Source organism: Musca vetustissima, unplaced genomic scaffold (assembly GCF_032173495.1).
Source record: "Musca vetustissima isolate MV318-11 ecotype Yass unplaced genomic scaffold, APGP_CSIRO_Mvet_v1 utg31919, whole genome shotgun sequence".
Classification (NCBI taxonomy): Eukaryota; Metazoa; Arthropoda; class Insecta; order Diptera; family Muscidae; genus Musca; species Musca vetustissima.
Window position 1 is genome coordinate 196,659 of NW_026877977.1, and position 23,324 is coordinate 219,982.

At 37.9% G+C, this 23,324-nt stretch overlaps 1 protein-coding gene across 1 annotated transcript; it reads right to left on the reverse strand.

The window, feature by feature from the left end:
* Positions 1-9,393: 9,393 nt before the first annotated feature.
* Positions 9,394-10,595, reverse strand: LOC133322759 (Krueppel homolog 2). Its single transcript, XM_061531720.1, has 3 exons — positions 10,137-10,595; positions 9,685-9,818; positions 9,394-9,619 (listed from the first exon to the last, which is right to left on the reverse strand). The coding sequence occupies exons 1-3, from the start codon at positions 10,593-10,595 to the stop codon at positions 9,394-9,396; spliced, it is 819 nt and encodes a 272-aa protein (XP_061387704.1).
* Positions 10,596-23,324: the final 12,729 nt, after the last annotated feature.

Sequence of the window (23,324 nt, forward strand, 5' to 3'; positions counted from 1 at the left end):
GTTTGGATTGGCGCGTAAGGTCTTCAATGCGGACCTTGTGTTTACTGTTAACTTGTTTTTTTCGACAATAGGAACTATCAGCAGCGAATCATACGGGAAACAATAGACCAGGGTTGCCAAATGAAATTTAAATTAAAGAAGCCTTGATAAAAACTCATTTAAAAAATCCCCATCTTTAGAGCCTTGAAAAAATATTGTTACGTTCTTGGGTTTTACTAAATCCCGTGTAGACGTTGTTTTATTTCCCGATACAATTCGTACCAAATAAAACGCAGGTTCTTGCGGATTACGATTATTACAATGATTTTATTCACACAACTTTACTTTGCACTTTACTTTACTCGACGGTTTCAATTCGCGATCTGATTCACAACTGACTCACTGCCTTTCCATTCCCTCTATTTATATGAGCCCTGCCTGTCGCTACAGAAGTTTCTAGACGATCTGGTAACACCTAGATCACGAACAATCTACCAATGCAACAAACACATTGAGTAACAATAACAACAACAAACTTACTGAGTGAACAATAACAACAACAAACTTGAGTAAACAAACTTACAATAACAACAACACATATACAGGCGAGGGAATAACAAAGAAAGAGGAATAACAACAACACATATACAGGCGAGGGAATAACAAAGAAAGAGGAATAACAACAACACATATACAGGCGAGGGAATAACAAAGAAAGAGGAATGACGTTTAACAAGAATTGTACGACAATAACAAAATAGAAAATGAAAGAGGAAATGGAAGGATGTAGAAAAATCTATACAGTGGTTGTTGTTGTGAAGTTATTCAAATAAACTGCGTAGTAGAAATTTACGTTACAATTCAAATTCTTAAATTAACGGAATTCATCTAAATTAACTTAAATCTAAAGTTATATTCGTAACATTGCCCCCCGCTTAAGCCTGTTCGTCCCGAATAGGCACAGTTCCCGTTCCGTAGGGGGTCAGCCGCTCCAAATGTACAACTTTCATCTTCGACCTGGGACTGTCGCTCCTCTGGATGCGATAAACGACGTCATTTATTTTCGTGACAATCTTGTAGGGTCCTTCCCAGTGCGTTTGCAATTTGGGGCATAGTCCTTTCTTTCGTTGTGGGTTGAACAATAGTACCAGTTGCCCTTCTTGAAACCCATCGGTATTTGCCGCTCGATCGTACCTTGCCTTCATGCGGTTGCTAACCATTTTTATTCGATGTCGGACTGCATCGTGGACTTTACTAAAAGAGTTTTGGCTGTCTTCATCTTGGTTCACATCGTCGTTTGGGGTAGCGCCGAATATCAAATCGCCAGGTAGCTTTAATTCATTTCCGAACAGAACTTTGGCTGGGGTCCGGGATGTGGAATCATGAATGGCCGATCTATAAGCCAATAAAAACTTGGGAATATGCTCATCCCAGTCTCGTTGGCCACTGTCCACCACTTTCCGTAGATGTTCTTCAAGGGTGCGATTGAATCTTTCCACCATGCCATCTGATTGTGGATGTAGGGGCGTCGTTCTGGTTTTCTTGATTCCGTAGGAGTCACACATTTCCTTGAAGATCGCTGATTCAAAATTCCTACCTTGATCGGAATGAACCTCAGATGGAACACCATAGCGACAAATCCAATTTTTGCTGAACACATCCACAATTGTCCTGGCTTCTTGATTTGGGATAGCATAAACCTCCGGCCATTTACTGAAGTAATCCATGACCACTAAGACATACCGGTTCCCAGAGTCGCTTGTGGGGAACGGTCCAGCTACATCCATTGCGATTCTTTCAAAAGGGGCTCCTGAATTATACTGCTGCATGTAGCCTCGACTCTTCCGTGTTGGACCTTTAGCTTTTATGCACCTTTCACAATTGGCGATCCAGTCGGCAATGGATTTTTGACAGCCGACCCAGTAGAATCTCTGCTTTACCTTTTCAGCGGTCTTTGCTATGCCAAGATGTCCTCCACTTGGCCCATCGTGAAACTCCGACAAGACATCTCTTATTTTGGAGTCTGGGACGACGATCAAGTTCCGGTGAGATTTGCCGTCCTCACTTTCCCATTTGCGATATAGGCAGCCATCTTTTATAAGTAGACTGTCCCACTGGGCCCAATAGGATTTTAAAAGAGGGCTTTCGGAGGTAATTTCTTTACGACTAGGTCGCTTGCCCGTTTCAATGGCCGAAATTACTTTGCCCAGAATGGGATCTCTTCGTTGTTCCGTCGACCAATCTTCACCCGACTCAAACTGCAATAGTCGGACATCAAAGATATTCTCCTTATTCTCAGCCTTTGAGCAATGCCTGCATTCTACCTTGCATGGCCGACGAGACAGGGCATCAGCATTACCGTGTTTTCCGCCTTTCCTGTGCTCGATTCTGAAATCATAACTCTGGAGCCTCTCGATCCAACGGGCTAGTTGACCTTCCGGATTCTTAAACCGCAGCAACCATTGGAGAGCAGCGTGGTCGGTCCTCAGCAGGAAATGCTGGCCATATAGGTATTTGTGGAAGTGTTTAACGCTCTCAAGGGCAGCAAGCAGCTCTCTCCTCGTCACACAGTAATTCCTCTCAGGCTTCGACAATGTCCGGCTGTAGTACCCGATGACTTTTTCCTGTCCGTCGATTTCCTGGGAAAGAACGCCACCGATGCCGCACGCACTTGCATCTGTGTCCAGAGCAAACTTTCCGCCAGGTATAGGGTATGCCAAAATGGGGGCTCTACATAGCATGTCTTTGAGTTTACTGAACGCCTCTTCTTGGTCGTTGCCCCACTGGAACCTCTGGCCTTTTTGCGTTAAGCGGTGTAGACAGGCGGCGATGTTGGCAAAATTTGGGACAAATCGACGGTAGTAGGTGCAGAGACCCAGAAAGCTTCGCAGCTCATGGAGATTTCGGGGCTGCGGCCAATCTCTGACGGCTTGAATTTTCTCCTTATCCGTCGATATGCCCTCCGGCGTCACGTGATGCCCCAGGAACTTCACCTCTCGTTGGAAGAGACTGCACTTCTTTGGGTTCAGCTTGAGGCCTGAAGACGAAAGCTGCTGAAGAACATCCTTTAAATTCTTGATGTGTTCGTCGAAGTTGCGTCCCATGACTATGATGTCATCCAGGTATATGAGGCATGACTTCCACTGCAGCCCTTTTAACACACGCTCCATCAGCCTTTCAAATGTAGCCGGGGCGTTGCAGAGTCCGAATGGCATGACATTGAACTGCCAGAGACCCCCATTAACGCCAAACGCTGTTTTCTCCTTATCTTTCTCGGCGATCTCCACTTGCCAGTACCCACTCTGCAGGTCGAGGGTGGAGAACCATGACGTCCCGGCTAATGTGTCCAATGTGTCGTCGATTCTTGGGAGCGGATAGCTGTCTTTCTTGGTGACATCATTCAGCTTTCGGTAGTCCACACAAAATCGGGTGCTTCCGTCTTTCTTCTTGACCAATACCACTGGGGAGCACCATGGACTTGACGATGGTTCTATTACACCACTCTTTTCCATTTCACTTATCAGCTTCTGGACCTCGTCTCTTTTCGCCAGGGGAACACTTCTTGGAGGCTGTTTAATGGGTCTCGCGTCTGCTGTATTAATTTCATGCTTCACCACTGATGTTCTTCCTTGGTGCTCTTTTGTCAACGCAAAGGTAGAGGCATATTTCCATAATAGCTGCTTAGCCTTGTTCCTCTCGGAAGGTGATAATTGGTGTGTCCACTCTTTAATGTAGCCGTCGAGGTACTTCTTCTCCATGGCTGCTGGCTTTTCGGTGCTAGTTTCCAAATTAATTACAGCTTCAGCTGGTGTGCATTGTCCAACATCGGAAAATTGGCAAATTTGCTCTTGCTTGTTTGACAGGTTCAAAACTCTAACAGGAATCAATCCGTCCTCGTTGCTTTTCACCAGGGCATTCGCTATTAAGATGTTACTGTATCTGTTTTCTGCTGGTTCCACCACCCACAACTTCTCGGCTCCACAATCTCCATTCATTGGTACCCATATTATTGCTTCGGCACAGGGCGGTATTATCTCTGGATGGTCCGTAGTCAGACGTCTAATGGGTGTACTTTCATCGTAGCCCACGTTTAACGGAATTTCGACGTTAGACCAGGTCATCACACGCTCTTTCATATCCAGATTGATACCGAAGGCAATCATAAAATCTGCGCCTATTATCACTTCGTCTACGATATCGGCAACTATAAACTCGTAATTCACCGATTTATTGGCAATAGTTAGTCTCAGGGTAATCTTGCCGTGTACTGCCGCGGGCTCCCCCGTTGCTGTGCGCAGTCTGACTCCATTAAGTTGCGTTATTTTTCCCTTTACCAGATCTGATCTTATGATGGACTTTGATGCGCCAGTATCTAACGTCAGAACTCGCTTGTCACCATTGATGTACCCAGTTGTTGTTAGGTTGTGACTTTTCTGTTGCACTATTGCTATGGAGATTGTGGGGCCATCGTCGATGGGAGCCAGTTCATGCCCCGCTGGACTGGCTCGATTTAGTTTAACAGTGACTCATTGGTGGACTGTTGAGCCATTCGTCTACCATCTTTCGTTGGAGGTGGTGACGATGAGCTGGATCGTTTGCGCTTAGCTCTGCATTCGCGCGCAATATGACCTGCTTTATCGCAGTTGTAGCATCTAACCCTGGGCTTAGTCATCCCTACTAACTTTGTTTCTTCTATTATCTGCTTCATGGCGTCCTTGATCGAGTTAACGAGAGATTTGGGTTCGCAGCCTTCGGTCTCCAGTTGGCGAATCTTGTGGGTCTGGGGCTTAACAATTATTCTTGCCGTCTCTTGGGCAAGGGCAAACGACACAGTTTCGGCAAACGACGCTTTTGGTGACGCATATGTTGCACATTTAATCTCAGGGTCACGTATGCCATTCACAAAGGTTTCGATTTTCATACGGTCCAGCAATGGGTGATTCTCTCCTGGATACGCCATTAGCACCAAACGTTCCACCTCAGCTGCAAAGTCTTGTAACGTCTCGTTTGCCCTCTGTACTTTTCCCCTTAGTTCCATAAGGTAGATGTTTTGTTTATGTTCGCCACCGTACTTACGTTCCAGTGCAGCAATAACATCTTCATAGTTATTCCTAGAAGCGACAGGAATACTCTGTATAACATCAGCAGCACTGCCCTTCAATGCCAGAAGTAATGCAACCGCTTTGTCGCTGTCGTTCCACGAATTTCTAGAAGCCACTGTCTCGAACTGTAACTTGAAAACATTGAATGACGTAGAGCCGTCGAATACAGGAGGTTTTATTTTTAGTGTGTTATCAGGAACTCGCACCGGACCACCTTTGATTTCCAGTTCCGACATTTTCTTCTCCAGATTCGTAAACCTGTGGTCGTGGGCCAGAAATTTCTCATCCACAGACAGAATCTTCTCGTCAACCGACTGCACTTTCTTATCCAACTCTTTCATTTGGATCTCCACGGTTTCCACTCTCCTTCCAATAACTTCTGTAATGTTTTCGAGTTTCTCGTTCATTATTCTCGAATTTTCGTCAAACATTCTACAATTCTCTGCCTTGAGTTCATCTAACTTTCTGGAATTCTCTTCGAACATTCGTCTCGTGTTTTCTTCTAACTTTCTGGAATTCTCTTCGCTTCTTCTGGAATTTTCCTCAAACTTTCTGGCATTCTCTTCGAACATTCTAGCCAGCATTTCTCTCAAATCGTCAACCCTGGCAGCTACTGACGAGACTTCCCCACCGTTGGATTCGCCCATTTCCGATAAATCCATTTCATCCTTACTGTCAAAATCATATGTATCGATGTTCATACCACGGCGTTCGAACTCATCCAACAGACGTTTTTGTAGCTCAGCTTTGTTGCCAGTAGAGGACAATTCCAATTTATTGAGCTCCTTCTTCAAGTCTTCCACTCGTAGATCCTTAAACTTCATCGTAGTATTATCGTAATCTCACTTCCGACACCAATTGTTACGTTCTTGGGTTTTACTAAATCCCGTGTAGACGTTGTTTTATTTCCCGATACAATTCGTACCAAATAAAACGCAGGTTCTTGCGGATTACGATTATTACAATGATTTTATTCACACAACTTTACTTTGCACTTTACTTTACTCGACGGTTTCAATTCGTGATCTGATTCACAACTGACTCACTGCCTTTCCATTCCCTCTATTTATATGAGCCCTGCCTGTCGCTACAGAAGTTTCTAGACGATCTGGTAACACCTAGATCACGAACAATCTACCAATGCAACAAACACATTGAGTAACAATAACAACAACAAACTTACTGAGTGAACAATAACAACAACAAACTTGAGTAAACAAACTTACAATAACAACAACACATATACAGGCGAGGGAATAACAAAGAAAGAGGAATAACAACAACACATATACAGGCGAGGGAATAACAAAGAAAGAGGAATAACAACAACACATATACAGGCGAGGGAATAACAAAGAAAGAGGAATGACGTTTAACAAGAATTGTACGACAATAACAAAATAGAAAATGAAAGAGGAAATGGAAGGATGTAGAAAAATCTATACAGTGGTTGTTGTTGTGAAGTTATTCAAATAAACTGCGTAGTAGAAATTTACGTTACAATTCAAATTCTTAAATTAACGGAATTCATCTAAATTAACTTAAATCTAATGTTATATTCGTAACAATATTCTTTAAAAATCCACGCCGTATATAGAAAAATATTCTTTAAAAATCCACCCGTATATAGAGCCTTGAAAAAATATTCATTAAAAATCCACGCCGTATATAGAGCCTTAAACAAATATTCTTTAAAAATCCACGCCGTATATAGAGCCTTCAAAAATTTTCTTTAAAAATCCATGCCTTATATAGACCCTGGAAAAAATATTTTTTAAAAATCCACGCCTTATACAGACCCAGGAAAAAATTTTCTTTAAAAATCCACGCCATATATAGACCCTGAAAAAAATATTCTTTAAAAATCCACGCCATAAATAGACCCTGAAAAAAAGTATTATTTAAAAATCCACGCCTTATATAGACCCTGAGTATCTTTGAATACCCTCCTGCCATCTGTATTTCATTATCAACAACTAAAGATTTTTTACATGCAGGGTGTCCCGCAAGAAAATACCACTGATGTTTGAAACACCCTGTGTCTTATAAATATGACATCATACAAATCTTGAAAAAATCTATGTTTTTTATTTATTTTAAATTTTTTTTCAGTTTCTCCCCTTTCCGCCAACCACTCATCCAACCACGGCGTTCGACAACCCGCATAATTATAATAAGCAGTGGGTTCTGGATCTTCTAATTCATTATATACATCCCAGACCCAGGCGGGACCCAATTCCTTGGCAACAGCAATCGTTTCATAAAATTCAAATTTCCCACGTTTCAATAGCTCATCACGCATTTTCACCACCCATTCCATTCCGAGCTGCAGCATCGCTTTTGAACCATATTTCCTTTTTCATAGCATCCGGAACATAGAGATCGACCTTCATTTTCTTTTGCACTATTTTTTCATAATTTTCTACCGGGTTGGTAAGGCTGAGAGTTGCATCGAATTCAGCAAACTCATCGGGGACACTTTTGAAAATATCTTTGGACATGTTTAAAAAAATATTCTTAAAAAAACCCACGCCTTGTCTAGGTCTTTAAAAAACCCACGCCTTGTATAGGGCTTGAAAAAATATTTGGACATATTTGAAAAATATTCCTTAAAAAATCCCCACCTTTAAAGCCTTGAAAAAATATTCTTTAAAAAACCCACGCCTTGTCTAGGCCTTGAAAAAATATTCTTTTAAAAACCCACGCCTTGTCTAGGCCTTGAAAAAATATTCTTTTAAAAAACCCACGCCTTGTCTAGGTCTTTAAAAAACCCACGCCTTGTCTAGGCCTTGAAAAAATATTCTTTAAAAAACCCACGCCTTGTCTAGGCCTTGAAAAAATATTCTTTAAAAAACCCACGCCTTGTCTAGGCCTTGAAAAAATATTCTTTAAAAAACCCACGCCTTGTCTAGGCCTTGAAAATATATTATTCTAAAAAAAGGCCTTCTAGGCCTTGAAAAAATATTTATATGAAAAAGACCTTCTGGCCTTCTTGAAAAACCTTCTGACCTTCTATGAAGAAGACCTTCTGGCCTTCTATGAAGAATACCTTCTCGACTTCTATGAAGAAGACCTTCTCGACTTCTATGAAGAAGACCTTCTCGACTTCTATGAATAAGACCCTCTCAACTTCTATGAAGAAGACCTTCTCGACTTCTATGAAGATGACCTTCTCGACTTCTATGAAGAAGACCTTCTGGCCTTCTATGAAGAAGACCTTCTAGCCTTCTATGAAGAAGACCTTCTGGCCTTCTATGAAGAAGACCTTCTGGCCGTCTATGAAGAAGACCTTCTGGACTTCTATAAAGAAGGCCTTCTCGATTTATATGAAGAAGACCTTCTGGCCTTCTATGAAGAAGACCTCCTGGCCTTCTATGAAGAAAACCTTCTGGACTTCAATGAAGAAGAAAACCTTCTGGCCTTCTATGAAGAAGACCTTCTGGCCTTCTATGAAGAAGACCTTCTGAGCTTCTATGAAGAAGACCTTCTGGCCTTCTATGAAGAAGACCTTCAAATTAAAAAAAGTTTTAAAAATAAAATCACATTGGTGTTGTAGTTTTTTAAACATTTTTTTTGTAACTGTTCCCATGACATTTTTATTTTGTCTCCTTTTGTTTTATTTTAATGATAATAAAAGTCAATAATTTATTCATATTATTTACTTTCTCACATTCATCATTTAAATAAGTTTTTGTTTTTTTAATTCAAATTTCGTATTGAAAGTAATGAAAAAAAAAAAATGAATAGAATAGGGAAAAGTAAGTCATTATTAATTAATACCTTCAATGGTAGTTACCTGCCTAAATACGACGATGTATAGAGAATGAAATAATAGGTATTTGAATATTCCTTTTTTCAAAACTTACAATATTACAACGAAAACAAAAATAAATAATTTCTTGTAAACTGACTGACTTATGATGGAGTGTATGTAGGAGGGGGTGTGGGCGGGCTGGTGTGTTGTTCGACATTGAGGTTAGGTTGTGGGGGAAGCTGGGTGGGTGATGGAAAATATTGAAATAATTTTTAGCTTATACTAAAAAAACAAAATTCCAATACACACAAATACACATATAGTAGAAAATAACATAAAAATAATATTTTTAGGCCACCCGACATAAATTAATAGAAATTTCCAAATAAACTCCTCTTCTTCTTCCCCTTTGTTTAGTTACACAGTAGTACAAAAGAAAGAAGGTTGAAGAAACCACCTTTAAAGGCTCTGGATTGTTGTTGGTTTTGGTGTTAAATTATTTTTTTCGAATTGGATTGCTTTTGCTGTTGTTGTTGTGAATGGTTATCCTCCCCTTCTTTACTGCTGGGCTGGAGCAGGTTGTGGTGGTGGTGCCAAACGACTAATAAATGCAATGGCTTTTTGTACAATTTTCCCCACAACTCCGGGGGAGCGGGCAGCCAATGCCTCAGCGGTCATACGCAACTCAGCGAAGGCGTTACGGGTGTAGGGATTGCGACGAGAACTGTAACGCATAACAAGGAAGTGATAGTACATAATGGGTGTCATAAGACCAGCTCTACCCCTATAAAGAAGAAGAAAATGAAAGGATTAATATTGTCGAAAAAATGCTAATGGTTATGGACTTACATGAATGTCATGACTACAGCCAAAGGCATGATGAAGATTTCGGAGAAGGAGGCAGCCTTCAAGATATTACCAGCTTGGAATTCAACCAAGGAAATGAGGAAACGGGCACCCCACCAGGAATTTTGGCCAATAATCTAGAAGAAAAGAAAAAACAAAAAATAATTAATAAAAATAAAAAAATCCTCTGCATGATTAAATTTTGATCTTCTTTAAAGAAGACCTTCTGGTCGTCTATAAAGAATACCTTCTGGTCTTCTATGAAGAAGACCTTCTAGCCTTCTATGAAGAAGACCTTCTGGCTTTCTATGAAGAAGACCTTCTTGTCTTCTATGAAGAAGACCTTCTGGCCTTCTATGAAGAAGAACTTCAGCTCTTCTATCAAGAAGACCTTCAGGCCCTCTTCAAGAAGACCCTTAGGCCATTGGAAGATTTCCTATAAGGCAAATACTTACATCCAACAATTTCAATGAATAGCTCGATGCGTGCAACACGGCGAACAGTACAATTGGTGCCAATATCAACAGTGTCGGTTGAACATTCAAAAATATCAGCGAATACATTAAATAATGACACGAATCTTCGACAAAGAGACGGGCCAAAAATTCCCGTGAAAATGTAAATGAGGGCAGACGTTGGTGTAGTCGCAACGCTGAAATAGCTGCATTTGAGAGTAGAACTTTGTTGAAGGCACTCTGTTGAGTGCCAAAGATGGGCAGGACATAGAAGACCGTAAAGATGATGGCCAATATACGCATCAGCCACATGGCCACATCGACTTTGTGGGCCTTAAAGTGTTCGATCATTTTGGCGGGTACATTATTGTCGGCAGCAGAGGATGTTGGTGGCGGCGTATTCGAATTTGACGAAGATGTGCCATTTTGTTGATTGTTGTCGTTATTATCGTCACTCATTGTGTATTCTGGAAAAAAGAAAAATAATGGGAATTAATACAAATTTTGAAAAATACATTTCTTTTCCATAAAATTAACGAATTTCCGTTACTATTGTGAAATTATATGTATCCTACTCCCTTAGCGCTTCTTTTACTCACGCACGTTATCTTTATCAAATAATTTTCTTATCAGGTTTTTTTTCAGTTTTAAAATCCCATATAAAAATTATCGATGATAAGTCAAAGAATGTGGAAAGAATTAATACAAACAGTACTGAATGGCCTTGACGAGGGTCGTTCGAAACAAAAAAGAAACTAAAAAGTCTTTTTAAAGAATATTTTTTCAAGGCCTAGACAAGGCGTGAATTTTTTAAAATTCGAGTAATTGGGGAGTTCGGTTAAATGGGGAAGATTTGCCAGCCAATGAGAACCCAATATACCAAATTACAGACAATTTGATTGAATAACGAGGTCAAGCTCCCTAAAATACAAAAATAGGGAGGTCCATTTATATGGAGGCTACCCTAAAAAGTAAACCAATATTGATTGTTTTTTGGTAGGGAGATTTTCTATACAATGAGGGTCTTAAATATGAAATTATGGACAATTTGGTTGAAAACCCTGTCCAAAATATCGAATATTGGTGTTACGGTTATATGGGAGCTATCACGAAGTTTGGTCCAATGTTGATAATTTTTGGTAGAGGAATTTTATACCTAATGAGACTCCGAAATATGTATAAAATTACAGTCAATTCGGCTACAAAATCTCAAAAATTCGAATAATTGGAGGTAACGTTATATGGGGACTACCTCGAAACTTGGATCAATATTGATAATTTTTGGTAGGAAGTTTTACCACCATATGAGAATCCAATATACCAAATTCCAGTCAATTCGTTTGAAAAACATGTCCAAAATCCCCAAATGTTCGAATAATTAGGGATATTGTTATATGGGAGCTATCCCGAAGTTTGATCAGATAAAGCTATTTTTTGGTAGCACAATTTATCAACCAATAAGAACCCAAAATATCAAGTTACAGCGAATTCGGTTGAATAACGAGGTCAAGCCCCCTGAAATACAGAAAATTTTGAGGAACCTTTATATGGAGGCTACCCTAAATAGTGGACCAATATTGATAAATTTTGGTAGAAACAATTGTTACTCAATGAGAACCCAAAATACCAAATTTCAGCCAATTCGGTTGTATACCGTGGTCAAGCTCCCTAAAGTACAGTATTTTTTTATGTTCAGGCGCTAACCTAAAAAGTAAATATTTTTTTTAATTTTTGATTTGTCGCCCAATGATAACTCAAAATATCAAATTTGAACCTATTTGATTGTAAAACGTATATAAAATCCTGAAAATACAGACATTTTGGAGAGGTCGTTATATGGGATACCATAAAAAGTGGACCAATATTGATAATTTTTGGTAGATAGATTTTCTACCTAGTGAGAGTCCAAAATAGCAAGTTATAGCCAATTCGAATGAAAATCATGCCCAAAAATTCCAATAATGGACTTACAGTAATATGAGGGTCATTCTAAAAGGTGGGCCGATATAACCCATTTTCAATACAAACATCCTAGAAGTCGTAACAATGAATGAACAACATTTCAAAGCTATGTCTATTATATATCATCAGCTCTATCTTGATATTAACAGACTGGCGCATGGGCGGGTAGGCAGAAGATCTGTGGTCTTCCATGAAGGAGACCTTTTGATCTTCTATGAAGTTGACCTGTTGATTTTCTATGAAGAAGGCCTTCTAGTTTTCTATGGATAAAATTAAAACCGTCTGATCTTCTATGAAGTGGACCTGCTGATTTTCTATGAAGAAGACCTTATGGGCTTCTATGAAGTGGACTTTCTGGCATTCCATGAAGAAAAATAACTTTTCTATGAAGAAACATTTCTGGTCTTCTAGGAAGTAGACTCTCCAGTCCTCTATGAAGTAGACCTTTTGGTCTTCTATGAAATGAGCTTTCTGATCTTCTATGAATAAAGCATTCTGGATGTCTATGAAAAATATCTTCTGGTTTTCTATGAAGAAAAATGTATGGACTTCTATGAAGTAGACCTTCTGGTGTTCTATGAAGAAGGCCTTTTGGTCTTCTATGAAGAAGACCTTCTGGTCGGAAGGACTACTTAATGTCCTTCCGGTTGTCTATGAAGTAGACCTTCTGGTCTTCTATGAAAGACCTTCTGGTCGGAAGGACTACTTAATGTCCTTCCGGTTGTCTATGAAGTAGACCTTCTGGTCATTTATGAAAGACCATCTGGTCTTCTATGAAATACCTTCTAGTTTTCTACGAAAGACCTTCTATTCTTCTATGAAGTAGACCTTCTGGTCATCATTGAGGAAGACATTCGGGCATTCTATAAAGTAGAAGTAGACCTTCTGGACTACTATGAAGGAGACCATTCGGTTTTCTATGAAGTAGAACTTCTGGTTGTCTATGAAGTAGACGTTCTGGCCTTCTAGGAGGAAAACCTTGAATTCGTCCATGAGGAGGACCTGCTGATTTGTTTTTATGAAAAACACCTTCTGAAGAGGAAGATTTGTTACTCAATGAGAACCCAAAATACCAGATTATAGCAAATTCGGTTGAATAACGAGGTCAAGCTCTCTAAGAAACAGAAATTTTTGAGGTACCTTTATATGGAGGCTACTCAAAAAAATGGACCAATATGGATAATTTTTGGTAGGGAGGTTTTATACCAAATGAGACTCCAAAATACCTCCTGGTCGTCTATGAAAAATATCTTCTGGTTTTCTATGAAAAAAATGCTGTACTTCTATGAAGTAGACCTTCAGGTGTTCTATGAAGAAGGCCTTTTGGTCTTCTATGAAGAAGACCTTCTGGTCGGAAGGACTACTTAATGTCCTTCCGGTTGTCTATGAAGTAGACCTTCTGGTCTTCTATGAAAGACCATCTGGTCTTCTATGAATTACCTTTTAGTCTTCTATTAAATACCTTCTAATCTTCTATGAAGTAGACCTTCTGGTCTTCTATGAAGTATACTTTCTGGTCATCATTGAGGAAGACATTCGGACATTCTATAAAGTAGAAGTAGACCTTCTGGTCTTCTATGAAGAAGAACTTCTGGTCTTCTATGAAGAAGACCTTCTGGTCTTCTATGAAGTAGACCTTCAGGCCTTCTAGGAGGAAAACCTTCAAGTCGTCCATGAAGAGGACGTGCTAATTTTTTAAGAAAAAGACCTTTGGTTTTCTATGAAGTAGACATTCTGGCTTTTCTATGAAGAAGATCCTCTGTTATCCCATGAACCTACTGGACTTCTATGAAGTACCCAATAGCCCTGTATGAAGAAAGCATTTTGATCTTCTATGAAAGGCTTTCAGCTCTCTTTACGAAGAAGACATTTCAGTCTTCAGGCCCTCTGGTTTTCTATGGGAACGAATTCATGACCTTCTATGATGGAGACCTTCGACCCGTTTGTTCTTCTATTAAGAAGACCTTCTGGTTTTCTGTGAAGAAACTTTTTTATTTCATTTTCATTTTTTCCAATCCCCGACTATAATTTCCACAATTAATTCTAATTTTTCCCAAGCCCGTATGGGTACAAATTATTGGCTCTGCGAGGTTCAAAAGTCGTTGTCATTTTTTATGGGCACTTATTCAGAATTATTATTATTATTTTTATTTTAAAAATTAATATTGATTCAGGTTGGTTTTTTAATTAAAAAATATAATTACACACACACACAAAAACAACAACACGAGCGTGTACAAAGTTCAATACCAAACGTATTAAAAAATATGGATATTCAAAATTAAAAAGCAAATTATATTTTTAAAATATTTTTCAACCGTACCGTCGATATTTGGATATTTTTTAGGAAATATTTAAAAAACAAGTATAGACAAATTTTAACAACTGTTTTTCATTGATAAAAAAAAGTTTTGACCGAACGAAAACCCCAACCGCTCTCAATACTCCGCTTCACAAAACTGAATAACAAAAAAATGTGTTATAAACGAAATCTAATCGACAGAATGTTGGTTGAGTAGGTAGGTTGGCAGAGATGACTGGCGGTTAGAGGTAGGGTAGAGTAGGGTTTTGTGGATAAGTAGGTAAATAAATGTCTCTCTCTTTCTCACACTCCAATAAATGAGTAGTGCGAGTGGCTCGGAAAATGAAAAAAGTAAAATGTTATTAACATTTTAAATAAACACACACACGAAGTAAATGGGTCTTTAACAATTGCAGGTAAATAAAAAACTAAACCAAGTACAAACAACAACAAAACCAACGTTTGTTAGAAAAGAAAGCAAAGCAAAAAAGAGGAATTTAAAAAATGTACAAATTTTGAGATATGACAAAAAAGAGTCGCTCTCGGGCCGAAATATAAAATCGCTTTCCAACTACAAAAAAAGATGAGATAACAACCGACCGCCACGATTTTTTGTTACCGCTTATCAGTGAAAAGTTTTTTTTATCTCGTAACACATTATGTGTCCACAGACGATTAACAAACAACAACAACAAAAAATCTGTAGACAACTTAATTCGATACCGGGTGGTAGGCTAACAGCAACAACAGGTGTATGAAGAGAATGGGAAAACTGTTGAGAATAAATGTAGTCAGATGCCGGCGAATTATAAAGGAAGTAAATAAAAGCAAATGGTGTGTAAATGTATGTTGTGAAAAAAATATTTGAAAATTGTGTCCGACTCCCAATAAATTCGAATATTTGGGGGTTCGGTTAAAAGGGAGCTACCTCCAAACCAATATTGATAATTTTTGGTAGGAAGGTTTTCTACCCAATGAGAACCCAAAATATCAAATTACAGTCAATTCGGTTGAAAAACGTGTCCAAAATCCGCAAAAATTCGAAACAATAGGGGTTTGGTTTAATTGGGCCTACCTCCAAATCTGGGTAAATTGTGATAATTTTTGGTATGAAGATTTGCTACACAATGAGTAGCCAAAATATCAAATTACTGCCAATTTGGTTTAAAATCGTACCCAAAATCGCAAAAATTCGAATAATTGAGGGTTTGGTTATATGGAGACTACATCCAAACCTGGGCCAATATTAACAATTTTTTGTAGGAAGATTTTCCTCCTAATGAAAACCCAAAATATCAAAGCTAATTCGGTTAAAAATCGCGCCCAATATCCACAAAAAAATCAAATAATCGAGGGTTCGGTAAAATGGGAGCTATCTCCAAACCTGGACCAATATGGATAGTTTTTGGTAGGAAAATTTGCTACCTAAAGGGAACCCAAAAAACAAATTACAGTTTTTTTGTTAAAAAACTGGCAGAAAATTCCAAAAAATTCGAATAATTGGGGGTTCGGGACAACTTCCAAACATGGGCCAATATTGATAATTTTTGGTGGGAAGATTTACTACCCAATGAGGTCCCAAATTAGCAAATTACAGCCATTTCGGTTGAAAATTGTGCCAAAATCTCCACAAATTCGAATAATCGAGGGTTCGGTTATATGGGGACTACCCTCCAAACCCTGACCAATATTTATAATTTTTGATAGGAAGATTTGTTACCCAATGAGAATCCAAGATACCAAACTACAGCCAATTTGGATGAAAAACGTGCCTCAGATACTGAACAAATAGAAAAAATAGGGGTTCGCTTAAATGGGAGCTATCTCCAAAATTGGGTCAATGTTGATAATTTTTTGTAGGAAGATTTAATAAAGCCACGGTTATATGAAGAATTCACCCAAACTTGGGTCAATGTTTACAATTTTGGTAGCAATATTTACCACACAATGAAAACCCAAAACACCAAATACAGACAGCCTTGATTCTGTATAACGAAGATTGATGCTCAATGAATGGGCGTCAAACTGCAATGTACATTTTTTTTACATCTGAATGTTGAATATTATTGAAGGAAATAGCAGGGAGATTTTCATTACTTTTGGAACCAGTACTCCTCAAATCAGCAATACAAATTTGCCCCATCGCGTCCGGTGTCTAGACCTGTCAAGAACTTAAGACCAAGGTGGTTAATAAAGATGGCCACTGCACAGAAATAAAAAGGCTTGTCGCCTCACAGCGGTAATTGAAAGAAGAGTGGTATAACTCGGAAGGGTGGATTTTGTCATGTCGGTTCACAGTTCGTAATGCTCAATCGAATCAAAAGCTTTGGGCAAATCTGAGGCTGCTACAATGGTCCGTTCTGGTAGTCGTCGCTAATTGTGGGCATTCGAGATCTTGGAAGTAATTTCTTGCAACTCCTTTGTTGTGCCATATGTTTTCCTGAAACCATATTAATGGGTAGCCAGAACGAAATGCTGTTTAAGGGACGGAAATGCCGTTTTAGGGCTACTGCGGCACACAAAAAATCGGATCGACAGGACTTGTTTGTAGAAGATTTTTCTGGTTTTAAAATTGGAACATTCCAAGTATCAGGAATTACCAACTGTAACATCGATAATTCGAGGATTGTGGTCAGATAACGCTGCGATATTGCACCAATTTTTTTTTTTGAGATGAACATGAAAATGACGTCTGGACCAAAGACTTTGGATGGCTTGGATTTGAGAGAATATAGCCATTTTACGTACTTATTAATCATTTTATGACCTTGTATTCCTTTGGGAGGTGTAACTGCTGCTGCTGACCTTGATTTTGATTTCCAACTCATCTTTGATTTGGCGACAGAACTGCAATGCACATTTTTTGACATCTGAATGCTGTCAAAAATGGCTTAACAGGAGACGAATTTGTGAAGAATAGCAAGGAGATTTGTATTCCATTTATTTATTTTTTATCGGGTCCGATTATTTACCTCCCTTAGATTTTCCTCCTTTATCAATCGTATAGATGTGATAGTCTACCAAGAAAAAATATTTTTTTTTTAAAGTGTCCTCAAGCCAAAAGGGGAATAACATACTGCTCTCCATTTGGCATAATTTCAATATAAATCAAAATTAAAAAATATAGAAGAAATATGCAAAATATTTAATGCCAAAATACTTTGCACGAAATTAAAAAAAAAAATAAATTTTTATGACAAATGAATTTCTTAACAATTTTGTTGTCGTTGGCATCCAAAGATGACTTTTGATATTATCTTTTTTGCGAAAAAAGACAATTTGCATAACTGGTTCAAAACGATTTTGAAAAAAATTTCTAATACAACCATCTTATTGTTTACATTATATATTTTTTAATATATATATGTGAAAGGTACGTGTTGAAATTTTAAAATAAAGAATAAATAATAATCGACAAGCTTAATCCGGTTTAAAGATGCACACAAAATTTATTACCAAAAAATAATAACAACAAAATGCAAAGCATTACAATCTGCTGCTGTTTCGTGGGGCAATTATTATTTTGGTAGACCACTAAATTGCAATAAAAATAACAAAACAAAATATGGAAAACAAAAAAAAAATGTAATTGAAACTTGTCTGTCTATAGCTGCTACTAAATACAGTAATGAAAATAATAAAAAAAACTATTATATGAAAACAAGTGAGAAAATAAAGTTCAAAACTTGTTATTATTACGCGAAGCCATATACGCAACACAATTGTGAGGCATGGAGTTTTTTTCAGTAGTGATTTTATTTTATAGGAGGGTAGGTGGGGAAGTAAGGAATTTATATAAATCTACGCCTCTACTAGGCCCTGAAAAAATATTACACAGTGACACATTTTTCAACTTTAAAAATTGAACCCTTGCCTAGACCCCCAAAAAGCTTGTGATGGTAGCGAAGAAAATCCCTAGCTGGGTTTTGCATTATTAGCTAAGGATTTCTTTTAAATTAATTTTTAAAATATCCGACAGTCGGATTTTGCACAATTTTCGAATAATACGTACTTATTATTGAGTCTATATCTCGTGAACTATTCGAAATATTGCTTTTCTCTCTTAAGCAATATTTTTCCTCTTAATTAGGTCTACAAATTTTCTCTTGAAATAAAATCAAAATATATGACAAAAAGATAGCCAATAGCAAATCAAACAACTCTTCTTAAAACCCCGATTTCATTGGTTGACTCCTTCACATAGTTATAGCCTCACAAATTCATCAAAATGAACCAAAGAAATTCACTCCCAATTGTATGTTTATAGAAATAAAAATTGCTATGCTTTTTTCAATAAATAGGTACAAAATTGAAGTAAAAATTAAACATGGAAAAAGTAAGTCGAAATTTTAATTTTCTTGCAGTTGTGCTATTTTCAGTATGATCAACAAGGGTGTTGTTTTATTGATTTTATCTCAAAAGAAAATTTTTAGATCTAATTAAGAGGAAAAATATTGCTTAAGAGAGAAAAGCAATATTTGGAATAGTTTACGAGATATAGATATAGTATTATTCGAAAATTGTGCTAAAATCCACCCCCAGTCGAATATTTTAAAAATTAATTTAAAAAAAAAAAAAAACTTAGCTAATAATGCAAAACCCAGCTAGGGATTTTCTTCCACCATCACAAGCTTCAAGATTTTGGGGGTCTCGATTGGTTCAAGATTTTAGTGCTGCACAGTGTTATTTAAGGCAAGCGCAGAGCTGAACGCCTCTACTAGGTCTTGAAAAAATATTTTAAAAAAAAACCCACGTCTCTCCATGGACCATTACTTTTTCTAAACCTGCCATAAAATCGAATTGTATTTCAAAGTTCCAAACAACAACCTGTGGTGGGCGATTAAAATTCAATTACTCATGCAAATTTGTTTTGTGTCCACAAAAAAAACATACGACAATAAATTCAAAAGAGAGTAGAGAAGATTAATAGAACCCACCGCCAGCCATGTGAACTATGTCAAATCATTTTATGGGCCAGCAACCAAAACTTGGAATAACTTCCATATATATTGGCTGCAAGTTTTTATGTGACACACAGACAGACACACACTCAAATATAAATTACATATCGATTTAATTAATAATTAAAAGCAATCAATACTTTGTTGAGGGTTTAGTAGTCGTCGTTGTGGAGGTGGTGCTGGCTGTGGTCTCAGCACTTTGTGGTTTTCAAAAGATGTTGAGAGGGTAATAATGACACTTATCTATTACTGGCGGGTTAGATGATTATAGGTGGTGAGTGGTTAGATGTTTGATTTTGTTGTTACTTTGCCTTGTCACACAAAAGGAAAGAGAAAATTGGGACAACATATAAAATGGGAAACCTTGACCTTGCTGTTCTTCTATAAACGAGGGCAGAAATTAGTTGAAATAGAAAATAATTTTTAAAAAGGGGTAACAGGGCGATTTTGGAAGCTCTAAAGAGTAGTGGATTTAAAAAAAAAACATTTTTTGGTGTCACCAAAGTTTTTGGGTTGCTTAAGAGGCGTGGATTTAAAAAAAAAATATTTTTGGGCTGCAGATGAGGCGTGGATTTTTTAACAAATATTTTTTGAGCTGCAGATGAGGCGTGGATTTTTTAAAAATATTTGTTGGGCTGCAGACGAGGCGTGGATTTTTTAACAAAATATTTTTTGGACTGCAGATGAGGCGTGGATTTTTTAACAAAATATTTTTTGGACTGCAGATGAGGCGTGGATTTTTTAACAAAATATTTTTTGGACAGCAGATGAGCCGTGGATTTTTTAACAAAATATTTTTTGGACTGCAGATGAGGCGTGGATTTTTTAACAAAATATTTTTTGGACTGCAGATGAGGCGTGGATTTTTTAACAAAATATTTTTTGGACTGCAGACGAGGCGTGGATTTTTTTAGCTATTTTCATCACCCGTTGAAATAGTGAGGTAATATGTGCCGCGAGTTCACCCATAAGAACTATAAAAAAATGGGTTGAGGCGTTGAAATTGCACTCTGTACACCAAACAACACATGTTACTCGCCTACGTCGATGACATCGATACAATGGGTCGAACATTGCGAGCGGTAACAGCCACCTTTGAACAGTAAACGGCGAGAAGACCAAGCTGATGATATCAATGCACAAGGAGAAGGATTGTGATGGCCAACCGATGCTACTATGGTCTAAGTAAGCAGTTTAGAAATAAGGCCACCTCCCGCCAGACCAAACTCACACTTTACAAGACGCTGATAATACCCGTGATGTTATATGGATCTGAAGCATGGATACTTGTGCAAGCAGATGAGACAGCTCTTGGAGTGTTTGAGAGAAAAATTCTCCGAAAGATCTATGTGCCGATCTGCGTTGACGGTGAATATCGCCGTCGAATGAACCATGAGTTGTACCTGCTATTCTGGGACATCGACATTGTTAGACGTTAGACGCAGCGACTACGTTGGCTAGGTCATGTGAGAATGGATGAAGATGGATTTTTAAAAAAATACTTTTTTTGATCTCTGCGGAATGGTGTGAAGACCTAAACGTGAAACCCACAAGCCCTTAGTATTTTATATAGAACCAAAAGCTAAATTTTTCATATGGAATATTGAAATCCATATTGTAAATTTAATTCACGAACCACGTATCGAAGCTTTTATGTTGAGCTGTCCTAGCCCCTTCCCATTTGCAACAATTCCCTGTAATTATAGGCTCCGAACTCCCAAGATTATTTTTGTTTTTAAACAAATACACAATCATGTTTAACAATGCAAAAAGATTTCATGCATGAATTGTTGATGAATGAAATAAAAAAAAACTCAATACAAAAAAACTGGATTTTTATGAAAATACAAACATATCCAAAGTTCAGTAAATTGTTGATGCTTATTGTGTTTTAATTAAAATACATTAAGGCATTTGTAATGAAAACTGGGTATGAATGTGTGTGTGTTGCAACAAAATCGAATAAAAGGGCATCCCTTACAAACAATTGGGCGGATGGAAATAATAATTGGGTGAATTGTCGGAAGACAAAAAAAAATTGCAGATTATTACATTGGAGATCAAATTCAAAAGTTGTTGAAAAATATTGAAATCCGTCTGAAAAAAAAATCTGAATTTCTCACTTCAAAATTTCATAAGACTGTTTGTTGTTGTGTGGTGCAATGACCTCTTTGCATATCGGTCTGTTTGTTTGTTTCGTCGGCTATGAGATCAGTAGAGATTTCACTTTTTTTGCATAGGCGCGCAACAACAAAATAAATGAACCACCATAATGAAAGGTTATAATGGGGAAGAGATAAACGTTAACACATAAGGGAAATGATACATTGACTCATTAAAAAATTGTTTCAACGTCACACAAAATTTTTGTTTTTATTTAACCTCAATTTTTATGCTACCCATATTTTTTTCGGGGCTGGTTGGTTGGTTAACTGACTGCTGGTCTTCACTAGCTGGCAACTAACTGCTGTGTGCTGGGTTTTCAAAAAAGTTTTCCAAAACAAGTACAGGGGGGTTTAATGTTTTTGTTGTTATTGCCTCCCCTCCGACTTGCCACACTGCACTGCAGACAAGCAGTTAGTGACCCAAATTGATTTTAATCTTGTTTTTCCTATATGGTCTGGTCTGCAATGCGCGCTGTATTTACATGTTGTAAATGGCAGCACTTTGTAACATTCCAATAAAGAGGTTTTCAATTTTTTTAATTCAAATCTGAATGAATTATGAATATGCATGACGGATGATAGGCTGGCTGACTGGTAAGGTAATTTAGTAGCCCACCGCCCCGACCGACCACCATCACTTGTGCAAATCATTTTTCCCCCACCACCAACACCACAATTCACATTTTGGACTTCAATCTAATATTGAGTGGAAAGTTTTAAATTATTTGTTTCACATATTTTTTAATTACTTACATGGATATATCTCGACTACTGGTTTTTATTGTATTATTCAAAACTTTAGCTCTATATGCACTACGTAAATTGAATGGAAAAGAAATTAAAAATTTTTTATCTACGTCCGCGAGAAAGCGAAAGCTAATATTTACGCACACAACAACACACGTCAGTAGTTTAATGTGCAGATGGTTAGGGTTCACTAGGTGCGAAAAACGACATATTGTCAGCTGTTGTTAAAAGGGGGTTTAATTTAAAATAATAAAGAGAAATATTAATAAATAACTTAAAAAGCAATTAAATTATTAAAATAATGTATATTTATCAAATATATTTTAAAATTTAGATATAAAACAGGAAAAACACTAACGACGACTGAATCTAGTGAGCTCTCTTTGTAATCATTCACAATAGAGATGTAAATGATTAAAAGCACTAGGTCACACAACAAATTATATACGTTCACACGACAATCGACTCTACGCTCCGGAATGACCCGAATTCGACTCGGCCAGGGATTGTCAATTCAGCGACAGCTGTACTAAACGAACGTTTTTTTCCACAGGTGAGCAAATCATGTCGGCAGCTTTGCTCGCCATTCTTTTAATCCGTGCCGGCGTTGAACAAAACCCAGGCCCTAATGTCTGGTTTTGTTCAGTGTGTCATTGAGGAGGTGCTCAGGTCTCACCTCACACAGCGACTGGTCGCACAGCTTCATTGCCAACTGTTGTCTGTAGCCTACAACATCCAGCACCTTGTCTCCAACAACCCCGAGAAATTCCATCCCTTCTCAGCAACCTGCCCAGAACTCCAAGTGGAACTGTTCGGATTGCGGGGAAATCATACGGAGAAACATGACATCTGTAAGGTGCAACGGTTGCAGTAACTGGTGCCATATAAGAAGATGTACCACCCTGCGTTCACTCAGGAATTGGAATTCAGGCTTTGTAGCTGATTGCTGCACTAATAATCCAGCAATATCCGCTAGAATCCAGTTGAGTCCTTCCACTACTACGGCTAGCACTCCGTCTAGTTTTCCATCCGGTAGTACTGCTACTAGTGT

Coding starts and splice junctions, on each gene's coding strand:
- LOC133322759 (XM_061531720.1), bottom strand. CDS start 10,595: ATGAGTGACGATAATAACGACAACAATCAACAAAATGGCACATCTTCG. Junction 9,819..10,136: donor ATTCATTGAAATTGTTGGAT/GTAAGTATTTGC, acceptor CTTTTCTTCTAG/ATTATTGGCCAAAATTCCTG. Junction 9,620..9,684: donor GCTGTAGTCATGACATTCAT/GTAAGTCCATAA, acceptor TCTTCTTTATAG/GGGTAGAGCTGGTCTTATGA.